The 12163-nt window shown below is 37.9% G+C and overlaps 5 protein-coding genes across 9 annotated transcripts; 3 read left to right on the plus strand and 2 right to left on the minus strand.

Moving 5' to 3' along the window:
• The first annotated feature begins 234 nt into the window (after window positions 1–234).
• On the plus strand, window positions 235–3004 carry LOC135942476 (epoxide hydrolase 4-like). The gene is made up of 6 exons (XM_065488601.1): window positions 235–532; window positions 1439–1563; window positions 1618–1730; window positions 1791–1953; window positions 2410–2567; window positions 2629–3004. Exons 1-6 carry the CDS (start codon window positions 284–286, stop codon window positions 2898–2900), a joined length of 1080 nt encoding a protein of 359 aa, XP_065344673.1. The 5' UTR covers window positions 235–283; the 3' UTR covers window positions 2901–3004.
• Window positions 3002–4616, minus strand: LOC135942480 (peptidyl-tRNA hydrolase 2, mitochondrial). Of its 2 annotated transcripts, none has more exons than XM_065488607.1 (4): window positions 4521–4616; window positions 3654–3843; window positions 3494–3600; window positions 3002–3265 (listed from the first exon to the last, which is right to left on the minus strand). In XM_065488607.1, the coding sequence occupies exons 2-4, from the start codon at window positions 3721–3723 to the stop codon at window positions 3080–3082; spliced, it is 363 nt and encodes a 120-aa protein (XP_065344679.1). In that variant the 5' UTR covers window positions 3724–3843; window positions 4521–4616; the 3' UTR covers window positions 3002–3079. The 2 variants fall into 2 exon arrangements, with proteins under 2 accessions (XP_065344679.1, XP_065344678.1); XM_065488606.1 differs by lacking the exon at window positions 4521–4616 and adding an exon at window positions 4326–4462.
• A 21-nt stretch (window positions 4617–4637) lies between these two features.
• Window positions 4638–5408, plus strand: mRpS28 (mitochondrial ribosomal protein S28). Its single transcript, XM_065488605.1, has 3 exons — window positions 4638–4936; window positions 4993–5114; window positions 5173–5408. Exons 1-3 carry the CDS (start codon window positions 4679–4681, stop codon window positions 5351–5353), a joined length of 561 nt encoding a protein of 186 aa, XP_065344677.1. The 5' UTR covers window positions 4638–4678; the 3' UTR covers window positions 5354–5408.
• LOC135942477 (ribosomal RNA-processing protein 8) lies at window positions 5400–7106 on the minus strand. Of its 2 annotated transcripts, XM_065488602.1 has the most exons (5): window positions 6966–7106; window positions 6573–6861; window positions 6048–6209; window positions 5758–5994; window positions 5400–5647 (listed from the first exon to the last, which is right to left on the minus strand). In XM_065488602.1, the coding sequence occupies exons 2-5, from the start codon at window positions 6839–6841 to the stop codon at window positions 5428–5430; spliced, it is 888 nt and encodes a 295-aa protein (XP_065344674.1). In that variant the 5' UTR covers window positions 6842–6861; window positions 6966–7106; the 3' UTR covers window positions 5400–5427. The 2 variants fall into 2 exon arrangements, with proteins under 2 accessions (XP_065344674.1, XP_065344675.1); XM_065488603.1 differs by lacking the exon at window positions 6966–7106 and having other exon boundaries at window positions 6573–6875.
• A 204-nt stretch (window positions 7107–7310) lies between these two features.
• Window positions 7311–12084, plus strand: LOC135943067 (mucolipin-3-like). 3 transcript variants are annotated; one of them, XM_065489465.1, is made up of 13 exons: window positions 7311–7549; window positions 7624–7838; window positions 7896–8087; window positions 8139–8289; window positions 8340–8527; window positions 8664–8760; window positions 8815–8933; window positions 8984–9139; window positions 9223–9330; window positions 9393–9515; window positions 10238–10444; window positions 10510–10655; window positions 11552–12084. In XM_065489465.1, exons 1-13 carry the CDS (start codon window positions 7411–7413, stop codon window positions 11592–11594), a joined length of 1884 nt encoding a protein of 627 aa, XP_065345537.1. In that variant the 5' UTR covers window positions 7311–7410; the 3' UTR covers window positions 11595–12084. The 3 variants fall into 3 exon arrangements, with proteins under 3 accessions (XP_065345537.1, XP_065345538.1, XP_065345539.1); XM_065489466.1 differs by having other exon boundaries at window positions 8984–9133; XM_065489467.1 differs by lacking the exon at window positions 11552–12084 and having other exon boundaries at window positions 10510–10659.
• The last annotated feature ends 79 nt before the right edge of the window (window positions 12085–12163 follow it).

Genomic DNA, 12163 nt, shown 5'->3' on the forward strand with positions numbered 1-12163 from the left:
AAATGTCTAGGATCAGCGGAAAACCTTGAAGGTAAATAGAAATTCCCTGATTGCAGTTTTTTTGCTAGCTTTAAGAGCAATAATATTGTAATTATAAAGTTCTTGTGTTACGCCTGCACGCGGAAATTCCGAGTAAGGTGCACACGTCGGCACCTGTGTCCCACGTGATGCGAGAGTTAAGCTGAATGAGACGCAAAATTGCCCTTTGAGCACCAGCTATCTCGATGAGTGAGTCGCGAGATAGTGGGGACCGGTGGTGCTGCGGCGGCGGCTGCTGACCTTGATGCACGAGAGCTGCACTGCATTTGTGAAAAAGCCGTCTCAGTGGTCGCACGAAATGTGGAAGAAGATCGTCACCTGGCTGGTGGTACGTGCGATCGCCCTTTTCTACACATGGCTGCTAGCCCTGTTCTACGTGTGGAAGTACGTGACCAACCCCGGAGTCAAGTTCTGGCGCGTGCAGCGCCGCGAGACACCTCCTGATTGCCTGTCCGACCCGGCGTACGGCCAGCACGCGTACGTGCAACTTAAGGTTCGTGCGTTCCAGTCTTCCAAACGAGATCAATACTCGCATTAATCCGGGATAAATCTTAACAGCGTTCTCGCGATGCTGCGGGACCAAGCGTCATCATCGTCATACATTCTTCGTAAGAAAGTTAGAATCATATAGACACACCTTTGTTGGGTCAGATAGACATATTTCACGACGGAGTTTTAAATAGCTAGCTTGCATTCAGATATAGGCCCATGGTTTTGATTTTTAGTCCTAGCCAAGTAGGTCAAATTGCGTTAGACTCTAGGCGAAGGCTGTTGTACAAGGTTAGTTTTATGGCCGCTGTACGGTTAATTCCAACACACGCGCGCGCTGATGGATAAAATTCAATTGGGATGTTTTCTCTTCGTCGAGACGTCTTGCGGCTTTCTGTTTTCTGCGGTAACTTACTTCCGTATTAGATAGTAAAACACGGTCTTTCAATTTTTTGGTTTCGTTTTAGTGCTTGGTTTAAATTCAAGCAATCTTACTATATAATTTTTTAAAATTAAAATCTTCAAAAGTAAAGACACGACACCTTTGTCCTTTTGATTGGCCATGAATTGATATAGGCACACATATAACTTACATGGACTAAATAATCATTTTTACGATTTTTACCGGCAACGTCGACAAGTTTTAATTAAAATTCTAAATTTCCCAAATATAGATGTGAGTCGACAATATCATGTGTATAAAAGATAATGAGCCCGAACAATTTAACAAAGATAAAAATGAGCATATAGGTCGAAGCTCAAGGGAATTCCAAAGGCAATTTGAAATAAAAATGCTACGAATGTTGATACAAGTAGGAAATAGCAAACCACCTATTTTTGGCTAGTATAAAAACAGATTAAAGAAAATGCGGAACTGAATCACGAATTAAAAAAAGGATTTTTATTTCAGGATGTCAAGCTGCACTATGTGGAAAAGGGAGACAAGTCAAAGGAGCTCATGCTTTTCGTGCACGGCTTCCCAGAATTCTGGTACTCGTGGCGTAACCAAATAAAGGAATTCTCCAAGGATTACTGGTAATTATCAAATTGCAGGACGGATTAAAAGAAACTGATTCTGAACCAATTTAGGGTTGTGGCAGTTGACCTTCGAGGCTATGGCGATTCCGAAAAACCTCGGGGCCTTGACGCATACAAGCTCAACACACTCGTTGATGACCTGAGACAACTCATCTTGGCTCTCCGTACGCTTCATCCATAATTCATATATATTCATTTTTTATTCTATATTGTTGGCTTTGCAGAAAAGAAGGACTGCATTTTAGTTTCTCATGATTGGGGCGCAGTAATTTCATGGTACTTTGTCATGACTAACCCGCAACTCGTGTCCAAGTACGTCATTATGAACCTGCCTCATCCCGAAATTATCAGAAAGAATCCATCGATAAAACAGTTCTTCATGTCCTGGTACGTAAGCATGTGCGGTTTAAGTGTAAAGCGTGTAAAGCTGTTTTTGTTAACAGTTTAAACGGATTTGTAAATTTTAGGCTTTTATGCTCCGATTTTGAGTACAAGACTTTCGCTGTCTATTCTTTATTTCTTTTCTTTTTTGCAAATATGTATTTTATATACTGAACATCAAAATCTATTCCCGCTGATCGCGGTTGGAATGAAACAAATTATATTTCATCTTTGCAGTCATCAAATTAAATTTCCCAAACAGATTATTTTGAAAGTCAAACCAACTTTTTTCCTCAAAAATATAAAAAAACCAGCAAGAAGAATGAAACAGAAAACTATTGAAAATGGCATTAAATTTTCAAATGAATTTGTGGCCCTATCTGTTGATTACCACTTAGAACCCTAAAGACTTGCGCTATTGGCGCTTAGTCCGCAGATATTAATTTTATTGTACGATTCCAGGTACATGTTCTTTTTCCAACTTCCGTTTTTGCCTGAGCTGTATATAAGCAGCTATGACTTCTACGGGTTTGCTAAAATGCTCAGGGCTGGAAAGGGAATAAACTCAAAGGTCACGGCTGAGGACATCGAGGCCTTCAAGTATACTTTTGGGAAACCAGGTATGATTTAAGCAGTTACCAAAAATAGGCTTATATAATTAACCTACTTTGCAAATTCCAGGGGCACTCACGGGGCCAATCAACTATTATAGAAGCAATGTATTCCACACAGATGGGCTGAAAGGATTGAATGCCAAACCAAAGTACATGCCCCCCGGTTTACTAATCTTTGGGGCAGAAGATAAATATATTGACGTCCGTAACGTAGAATTAACTGAAAAGTTTGTCCCGAAACTGCAGACAAAAATCCTTAAACGAGGAAACCATTTCATCCAGCAAGACGAGCCTGGCGCAGTGAATGACGCGATGCACGAATTTTTGAAGTCATTTTAGTTTTCATAGCAGTTCAACTCATCCTGTCTCCACATTCCTATAAATATGTATGAATCGCCCCACATTCTGTGTCAGTCCAATAAAGTGTACGAGTTGTCAAATAATGTAACATGTTTGTTCTATCTTTAATATATGTAACAAAAAATTGGGTGATATATTTACAGTTTCTCATTATGGCACTACAACAGCTTCAGTCCCTTCACCAGCGACTCCACCTCCCCAGGGCCGACCCCGAGGGCAGTGACGGTTCCGGGCGCGACTTGCGTATGACCGGCATCTCTAATCAAAACTGTGTTGAAACCCAGCGTCATAGCTTTTGCATGCAGGTCAAACATGTCAAGTTCACTCTCGCACTTTAGCACAATCTGCAAGAAAATTTAATGATAATAATTTTTAGACTACTCAGAAGCAGACATTATTTCATCATTTCATTTATTAATTGGATAACTGGACTATTCAAACTCAAGCCATAATATAATAAGACAATTTAAGAAGCTTTGACGGGTGACAAAAATATTGAAATGTTAGAATTTAAATAAAATAACTCTTTTGTCCCCATCTTAAACAGCATCAAGATTAAATTATTTACATACTTTTGGTTCTCCAACCATCTCCCATTTGGCTAGGAGCTCAGGAGTGTCACGAAGAGCTTGTCTGTAGCATCCAACAGCAGCATGGCAACACTGAGCAGCAATTTTTCCTGTTCAAACAGCTACTATAACTGCATGAAGCAGTGCAAATTTTGAAACCAACCTTTTTTCATCTGCAAATCAGTTCTGACCACAAGGGCCATCTTGAGCCCGTGGAAGAAAATTTTGGTCATCTTCTACACCTGTTTGCTATTGTGCTCCTGCTGCTTCTTGGTGTATTCGGCCATGCACTCACGGAACTCTTGGACTTCCTTCTGGCACTGACGCCAGTCTTGCTTGAAAACAATGCAGTCCTGCAACGAGAAACGACATGTTACTTTTGCAACGATACGTATTATACATTCATTTTATTGTAATGACGTAACAAGTACTTGTGTGTGAATAGCAAACAAGTCAGTGCGGGGGATTTGTTGCATCACGTCGTGACCCATATTATAGTATCATTGCAGAGGAGTGTCAAGACGTAATGCAGAAAACAAGCTATTTAATATCACGTAACTCAAAGAAGGATATAAGGGTTATTATATTTTATTTTAGTTTTTTTTAAATTTAAATAAAGCAGAAAATTTTATTTGAAGGTTGACTTTGAGTGTATTTATAAAATCATCGCTCAATTAATTCTAGTGAGAAGAATCCCCTAGGTAATTTAAAGTTTCAATTCTAGTGACAAGGAAAGTCAAATCGTCCCAAAAAATTTTAATTCAAAAAATAAAATTTTATTTCATAAAATCAGATGTATTGAGAAAACTTATAAGTTTTAAATTTGTATTTCAACCTGAATTTTATGATGAAGCTGTATACAACCAGTCTTCTTTAGCATGCCCTCAACAGGGTCATCCACATCACTCGGATCTGCTGACTTTTGGTGAACACTGACAGAGGGTGGGCTCATTCTTCAGTTCAACGCCATGCCTATGACTACAGTTTGTTATTTGCACAACATCTTATCGAAAAGACAAGGAATAATCACCCCTGCAGTAAAACAAGACGCCACGAGGCCTTCAAGGACCGCAAATTAGCAGCTTACGTGCGGCCGGCTGCGAGAGTTGCTCTGCTCTTGGTGCTATTTTCGCCCAACAGCTGCAGCGAGCTGAGCGAGCTGCAGTGAAGAGATCATAATAAACAAACATGGCCGCCATCGCAGCACGAGGGTTCTGCCGGGTTATCACAAATCGGCCCTTTTTCGCCCGCGTTGCTGTCCACAGGTGCCGTTCCGATGGGGCAAACGTTGGTCAAGATCACGAGGCACCGACCGATAATAAAAAACTGAGTGGATTCGCCAAATCTTTCCAAAGACAGTTCAAAACCGAAGACGAGAAGAGTGTGCTCGAGCCAGAGCAAGTGGTCTCTTTCGCGAATCTGCTGAGAAATTCCAAATTTGTTGATGTAGGATTTTATCCATTATTTATCAAGTTGCTTGTTTATTTATTTTTTAATTTTAGCTCGGAGACCCAAAAGGCAAGGTAGTGGTTGGAAACATTTACCACATAGTTGGAGATGATCTGTACATCGACTTTGGTTTCAAATTCCCTTGTGTTTGCACTCGGCCAGCAAGAAATGGAGAGTAAGAAATAGTCACGATTCTCTAATTTAATGCTCTATTAACCACTCCCCCAATTCAGTGCCTTTGTCCGTGGCGCCAAAGTGAGGTTGCGTATCAACGAACTGGAGCTGTCTTCAAGATTTTTGGGATCAAACAGGGACATGACTCTTTTAGAAGCAGATTGCACACTCCTCGGTTTAGTCTATTCGCCAGCACAGTCAAGGGATTCGGGTGCTACAGCGCCAAAAACCGTTCAGTAATATTTTGTAGGTACATAAATTAAATATAAATAAAATGTTTCTCAAATGTAAAGGATCAACCAGATATTTTATTTTCATCTCCTCTTGTACATACAAGGTTTGAGCTTTAACTGTGGAAGTTTTTTCTTCGCATCTATGGAAAGTGTCTTCTTGAAATCCAGGAAGTAGAAGTAGGTTTTCGTCAAATTCTTGGAAGCCAGCTTGAAGCCATGTTTCGTTACTCCGTAAATGAAGCTGTTCAGACCCTTTTCTCCGTCAAATCTGCTCTCCACCTCTGCAATTTTCAAAGTTCCCCTGAAATAAATTATCAGAGACATTATTAATTGTGATGACAATTAGTTTCCCTCCCTTTAGCGGGGAAAGTTTCTGCTAACTAAAATAAAATTGTTAGTAAATTAATTTACCCTGGTTTGAGCACTCGATTGGCCTCCAAGATGAACTCGGAGAGGTTTGTTCCCATCAGAGAGAGACAAAAGACAGCGATGTCTACAGAGGAATTAGGCAAAGGTGTGTGTGTCATATCACAAACGGTGACATTTTCGTTCATGGCAACCAGATCAAATGAATGGACTTTGTTCTGGACACTAAAAGAAAGGCGCGCGTCCCCGCACCCAAAGTCTGCAATGACCAAGTCGCTGCCTCTGAAATATTTGTTTCAATAAATCAAAATTTAGTGGTACTAAAAATTATGTACTTCTTTTTTATGTTGGCAATGATCAAGTCCAAAGGATTGAATTCCCATTGCTGAACTTGCTGTTGAAATCCTTCGTGATAGGCCGTGAACGCCTCAGGATTCTTGGTAAACATTTTAATGGACTTTGATCCTTCTGCCGTGTAGAGTTGTTCGTTTAAAAACCTATAATCTGATTATTAATCAACCCGCAACAAAAATTGGTAGTACAAAATTAAATTATTCTCAAAGAGTGATTTCATTATCACATTTTGTGTCAGCAAAAAATGGATAATAATTGTACGAGTTCATTTTTTTTATCTCAGCAATAAATAACGGTTTTACAATTCACGTACACAAATTATGTTTAGATAGAAATATAATTATTTGGTAAGTTTTTGTTTCAATATCCTTGTTGCATAAAATCTTATTGCTTTTATTAACTATGTAGATTATTTGTATTAGTGAGTTCCATGAGGTACCTATTAACGTAATTTTTATTTTTTTAAGAAACAAGGGAAATAAGAAATAATAATATGAACTTATTACCTAAAATGAGCACCGTGTAGCCTTTCCATCATTCTTTCACGCAAACTGGTAGGAGCTTCATTTTTCTTTGAGGTGAGTTCACTTTTTTTGGTTTCGTTGACCCACTCCTGAACTTTTTCAATCTTTTTATTGGCAGTTTTAGTTTTTGCTGGTTTTGTTTTCTCTTTAAGCATATTTTGGAATTTGTGATTCGCCACTTTAAACTTCTGTTCCTTGCCAACAGTCTTTTGGACAGTTTTCGCATTTTTTCTCTTCCTGTTTTTTCCCATGTCGTATCTGAAGCCACAACCTAAAATGTTTGAGCTTAAGATTATTATATTATTTTGAGCGTATCTAAATAATGCTTTGATTATTTATGTATGTCAATCGATCAATTGCGTTAATTATACTCACTTATGTATTGTCCTGTTTATGATATTTCTTCACTTTAGACAATAATAATCACGTGCGTTTAATGCTCAAAAGTTTGCTTGTTGTGAGTGTGAGTAAACTTGTGATGACCACAGCCCCACAGCTGGCCCAGTCACTGAAGCCAACCTTATTTGAAAAAAAAAATAATATAATTTTACTCTAATTTCTGGCTTTTAAACTCAAAATTTTTTAAGATTTATGTATTGATTTTATTACAATCATTATATTAGATTTTTATTAAGTAAATTTATTTCAAGCAGTCCAGCTATTTTGGAATGGTTGTTTTTTCAATGGTTGGCAACATTGCAACGGGCTGAAAACAAGATAATATACGAGACATGGATCAGCTGCACAAGTTGCAATATTTAGCTGATCTATTTTGATCAAATTATAGGTATAGAAATTGGAGCTAGCGTCGTCGAATAGAATGAACGTCGCAAGAACAAGCGCACTAATGCACAACAGCACAGAAGAACCCAATCGGCCCTTCAGCCTTCGGGAAGGAGGCCAGCCCGAGATGCGGCGCAGGTCTGGATCTTGGTCTGGTGCCAACGAGAGCGAGGAGGGTGCGTAGATGCACTTTTTACCATATCTTAACCAGTTACATGTGATTTTATATAATACTCTTATTTTGTCGCAGAACTAGAGGCAATGAACTTAGCGAGAAACAACCGCCTGTTAATCAACGACAGCACTGTCACCGAACACGGCAGCTCAGTTTCTCAGGCTGAGGAGAAAATGCGGAGAAAGCTGCGTTTCTTCTTCATGAATCCGATTGAAAAGTGGCAAGCCAAGAGAAGATTCCCTTTTAAGTTCATAGTTCAGCTTATTAAGATTGTCCTTGTCACAGCCCAAGTAATGCATTACTGTCCCAAATTTTGATGATACTGATTCAGTGGCTTTATTTTGCAGTTATGGTGGTTTGCCAAAGGTCGATACGGCCACATCAACTACACTTGGGACAATCGAATTTCCTTTTCTCACCTTTTCCTTCGGGACTGGGACCCAATGAGGGAGGTGGACACCTATCCTCCTGCCACAGGTCCAATGGCTCTCTACAAAATTGACGAGTTTTTCGACACAATCGATTTCGCCGCTCTTGGAGTAATTTTCATCGAATTCTCCTGTGACGTTTAATTAACAATGGATTTACAGTATGCAAACTTGACGAATTCAATCGGGCCTTACTTTTATCCTACAATAGACAACACTATCACTCCTATGGAGTTTTGCATGAGGAACTACAAAGAAGGCATCATTTTTGGTTTCAACGAAAGCTATGTTTTCAACAGTGAAATTGTTGAGAGTAATTTTATCTGTCCTCATTGAATGAAGTGGTTAACAATTTGTCTTAAGGCTGTGTCAACTTGACTTTTCCTGTGAACGCAACTGAGTTTTCAAGTGCCGAATACTTGAGCAAAAAGAATGTCAGCATCAATTTTTCTGCGCTTGTCTCTGCCAGCTTGAACTTTGCGATCAAGACAGTGAATTTCAGATCAGCTGGACCTATTTCCCCGCCTGACTGCTACAGATTTGATATAGAGGTAAGTGACTGTTAAATTCAACTTGTTATTTTGATGAGCTAACAGTTCAATAATTAAAAAAAAAATGTCTGCTGAAGAACATTATCATGAATATAAATAATTAATCTCATGAACTATTTCCAATATATCATTCCAGATTGATTTTGACAATTCAGATCATGATGGCCAAATGATGCTCTCATTGGACGCACAAGCAACTCGCCTCTATTGCAATGGAGTCGCCAAATATAATTGTAATTTGAATTCACAACCATTTCCAAACACGCCCTTGATTATTTTCTATTCAGCTGACAATATGGTCGGGTCAGTTCTTCGCACCTTGATGAACGTGACAGTCATTGTAATTTGCAGCATTTCACTAATCCTGTGCAGCAGAGCTTTGATCAGAGCACAGCAACTGAAATGGGTAAGCTGTGGGGTGAAACTCTGGCTGTTCTTATGTTGGTGATCAATCAGGAAACAGTGAGATTCTTCAAAACCACTTACGGAAAAGAGCTTAGCTCCAAGGGCAAGATGGAATTCATCAACTTCTGGTACATCATGATCATTGCGAATGACCTTCTTATCATTTCTGGTTCTGCGATCAAAGAAGAAATCGAGAGAAAAGTACGGGTTGGTAAAATTAATTGACTTTACAATACTTGCGCCTCAAAACTCGTCAAACTTTTCTTTGAAATTAACTGTGAACCTTGCAGCAATTTGGCGGCGATCAGTGGAATATCTGCAGCCTTCTTCTTGGAACAGGAAACCTTCTGGTTTGGTTTGGCGTGCTCCGCTATCTGGGATTTTTCAAGACTTATAATGTAACTTTTGGAATTAAATCATTAATCTTTGGGTGTAAAAAGTTTTGATTTACTTTTTTCAGGTATTGATCTTGACCCTCCAGAGAGCAGCACCGCGAGTGGCCAGGTTTTCCTTGTGCGCTCTTATAATTTACGCTGGATTCACTTTTTGTGGGTGGCTCATCTTAGGACCGTATCACATGAAGGTAAATTGTTGTAATTTATTACAAATTGTTGATAACGTTTTCAAAAGGGTAGATTTTCTGTCCTTTATGTTGTATTTTTTTATTTGGGATATTGTACTTTTAAATCGCTAAAATCCATCTTATTTGCTTCCCTGCTTGTGATTGAAATCTAATTTAAATCAAAAAGATATTCCAAAATCCCCTTTAAATATTTAGGATTTATTGAATAAAAAAAAAATTGAGGAGTGACAGCTACGTTTTGAAATTTTTAAGTACATATATACATGACAACCGCTTAAAGTGACCCAAAAGTTAGTGTTTTAATTGAAGAATGATTAAGCAACCAAGACAAGAACATGTGGGGAGCAATCTTGCTGAGTTGTTGGTTGGAATTCAATACCGTTGTTATAAAACATGTCACTTAACTGTTGCTGTTAATGCATTATCAGAATTCCAAATATATTTCAAAAGATACTTAGTGAAAAAACAATTTGTAGTGTATTCCAATAAGTATTCCAATAATCCTGTGTTTTAAAATTGAGAAATGTGTCTTTTTGAAATCACTGCCTCAAACAAGCACTCAGCCTAACTCCCCAGGAAATTTCCAGGTTTGAATTATTTAATACTGGTATTTCAAAAGCAATCAAGCCCATGCTCACACTTCTCAATTATTGGTTAAGATAAATTTTCATCAACTAGCAACTAATTTAATCAAATTTAATTTTATCAATTGATATTTTCAGTTCCGCTCATTGTCTACGACCTCTGAATGCCTCTTCTCACTGATTAACGGTGATGACATGTTCGCCACCTTCTCCATTATGTCTGAAAAATCAATGATGCTTTGGTGGTTCAGTCGAATCTACCTCTACCTATTCATCGCGCTCTTCATTTACGTAGTGCTGAGCTTGTTCATCTCGCTGATTATGGACGCTTATGAGACAATTAAGGTCTGAATCCGATCAGAATGAGCAAGAGATAAAATCAACTGATTGTTAATTTCTTCCAACCGCAGTGTTATTACCAGGAAGGTTTCCCAAAGAGTGATTTGATGGAGTTTGTATCGCAGTGCACGGAGCCACCCTCCAGTAACAGATTCCGAACTGATTCCTTCACCAATGATCTCACTGACCTGCTCAAATGGCTCTGGTGCTGCCGAAGGTAACTAGAGAATATTTTTGTATTTCTCTTGCTCTTTGCTCAAATGATTCCAATGCATGTTCCGAAGTTTACTTGCTTGGTTACACAAAACTAATCAAAATTTTCTGATTTGCCAGTTTGGCAAGCTTTGTCCACACCAACAAACTAAATATAATAAGACATTATACAGTAGGAAAATAATTTAAAAACTTAATGAGAATGAGATACTATTAATTTATTGTGAATGAATAATTTATTAAACGCAATAATGCGTGCAACACTAAGCCCACTGTCCACGATATTGACGTAGTATCGCTGCCATGTTAATTATAACCAGAAAGATTGGAACGCGTATTTGCCACAAATAACGTTTGTGATAAATTCGAGTGTGCACGAGACGACTCGACTTTCTACAGAGTCAAAAGACAATAGGATATAAAATAATGAAGAAATCAACCATTTTCCTTATTTTACATTTCAATGCTAATTCTACATTGCACAATCTACAACACATTGTTACAGTATTTACAATTAGATATCGCCAGCACCTTCTTTAAATATCGTGTTTTGACTCATTCTCATATTTCATGTTAAAGTACGGCTAAATAACTTCTATGCCATGAGTGGCAGTATGGGATACATTTAAGTCAGAGAGTTAAACTACAGTTTCAATAATTTTATTATTATATTTAATTTCTTAGCCTTACAATCTTGGAAAACTATCTAACTCAATGTCGATATTTTATTTTCCTTTTTAAATGTATGCCACCGGCCTTGACTAATATTCCCTTGAAGAAAAAATAGTAATTTTATTGTTGTTAAAAGAATTATCTAGACTGCATTTCCCCCCAAAACTTCCTCAAAAATCTTCATACTCATGACCATGTGGTGCAAATTTTGACTGTTTCCCATTGCAGGAATCCTGTGATTGACGGTGATGACGAGCCAATCTTGCAGTAAAGAGGTACTATTGTGGAACTTGCCATTCCCAACTTGATCTCTTCGTGCTACAGAATCAAAAGTCAGATCGCAGCTTTGATGCTGAGAAATCAGTCTTCATGTGTCATCATACTTTTTAGACAAGATATAATGAGACTGCATCCTCAATCCATGTTGTGTACAAAAGTTATGCTAGACTCCATTTGCTGGTCATGTTTTATTTTCCTAATTTTTATCCTGTTATATTAAATCGTTTTTAAATTTGTTACATATGACGCAAGTAAGCAGAATATTAGTCTCCATTAAATAGTCCTATGTTTTAAATCTTATCAGGTTGTGCAATCATTAAAAAGATACAACGATATCATTTCATTGCGCCTAATGTTAAACATAATTAACCACTCACATTCCTCATGTTATTCAATTAAAAATATTGTGCTGCTGATTTGCTATTTTTATTACTTGTTTGCCAAATGATACATATTAATAATAAACAAACCTACATCCTGAACTTTGACCTGTTCTTAATTCTTTATTCATGCTACCTACTTTTTAAATGGTGGATCTTTTGAGCAATCAAATTGGCTGAT

This window comes from Cloeon dipterum, chromosome 4 (genome assembly GCF_949628265.1).
Source record: "Cloeon dipterum chromosome 4, ieCloDipt1.1, whole genome shotgun sequence".
Classification (NCBI taxonomy): Eukaryota; Metazoa; Arthropoda; class Insecta; order Ephemeroptera; family Baetidae; genus Cloeon; species Cloeon dipterum.

What these genes read in the sequence shown, in the direction of transcription:
- LOC135943067 (XM_065489465.1), top strand. Translation starts at nt 7,411, where the DNA reads ATGAACGTCGCAAGAACAAGCGCACTAATGCACAACAGCACAGAAGAA. An exon ending in TGGAGTCGCCAAATATAATT is followed by an intron (nt 8,761 to 8,814) that starts GTAATTTGAATT and finishes TTTTCTATTCAG; the next exon opens with CTGACAATATGGTCGGGTCA. An exon ending in GAGCACAGCAACTGAAATGG is followed by an intron (nt 8,934 to 8,983) that starts GTAAGCTGTGGG and finishes GTGATCAATCAG; the next exon opens with GAAACAGTGAGATTCTTCAA.
- LOC135942477 (XM_065488602.1), bottom strand. Translation starts at nt 6,841, where the DNA reads ATGGGAAAAAACAGGAAGAGAAAAAATGCGAAAACTGTCCAAAAGACT. An exon ending in CTACACGGTGCTCATTTTAG is followed by an intron (nt 6,210 to 6,572) that starts GTAATAAGTTCA and finishes ATCAGATTATAG; the next exon opens with GTTTTTAAACGAACAACTCT. An exon ending in ATTGCCAACATAAAAAAGAA is followed by an intron (nt 5,995 to 6,047) that starts GTACATAATTTT and finishes CAAATATTTCAG; the next exon opens with AGGCAGCGACTTGGTCATTG.
- LOC135942480 (XM_065488607.1), bottom strand. Translation starts at nt 3,723, where the DNA reads ATGACCAAAATTTTCTTCCACGGGCTCAAGATGGCCCTTGTGGTCAGA. An exon ending in TGATTTGCAGATGAAAAAAG is followed by an intron (nt 3,601 to 3,653) that starts GTTGGTTTCAAA and finishes CTGTTTGAACAG; the next exon opens with GAAAAATTGCTGCTCAGTGT. An exon ending in AGATGGTTGGAGAACCAAAA is followed by an intron (nt 3,266 to 3,493) that starts GTATGTAAATAA and finishes ATTTTCTTGCAG; the next exon opens with ATTGTGCTAAAGTGCGAGAG.
- mRpS28 (XM_065488605.1), top strand. Translation starts at nt 4,679, where the DNA reads ATGGCCGCCATCGCAGCACGAGGGTTCTGCCGGGTTATCACAAATCGG. An exon ending in GAAATTCCAAATTTGTTGAT is followed by an intron (nt 4,937 to 4,992) that starts GTAGGATTTTAT and finishes TTTTAATTTTAG; the next exon opens with CTCGGAGACCCAAAAGGCAA. An exon ending in CGGCCAGCAAGAAATGGAGA is followed by an intron (nt 5,115 to 5,172) that starts GTAAGAAATAGT and finishes CCCCCAATTCAG; the next exon opens with TGCCTTTGTCCGTGGCGCCA.
- LOC135942476 (XM_065488601.1), top strand. Translation starts at nt 284, where the DNA reads ATGCACGAGAGCTGCACTGCATTTGTGAAAAAGCCGTCTCAGTGGTCG. An exon ending in ACGCGTACGTGCAACTTAAG is followed by an intron (nt 533 to 1,438) that starts GTTCGTGCGTTC and finishes TTTTTATTTCAG; the next exon opens with GATGTCAAGCTGCACTATGT. An exon ending in ACAACTCATCTTGGCTCTCC is followed by an intron (nt 1,731 to 1,790) that starts GTACGCTTCATC and finishes TTGGCTTTGCAG; the next exon opens with AAAAGAAGGACTGCATTTTA.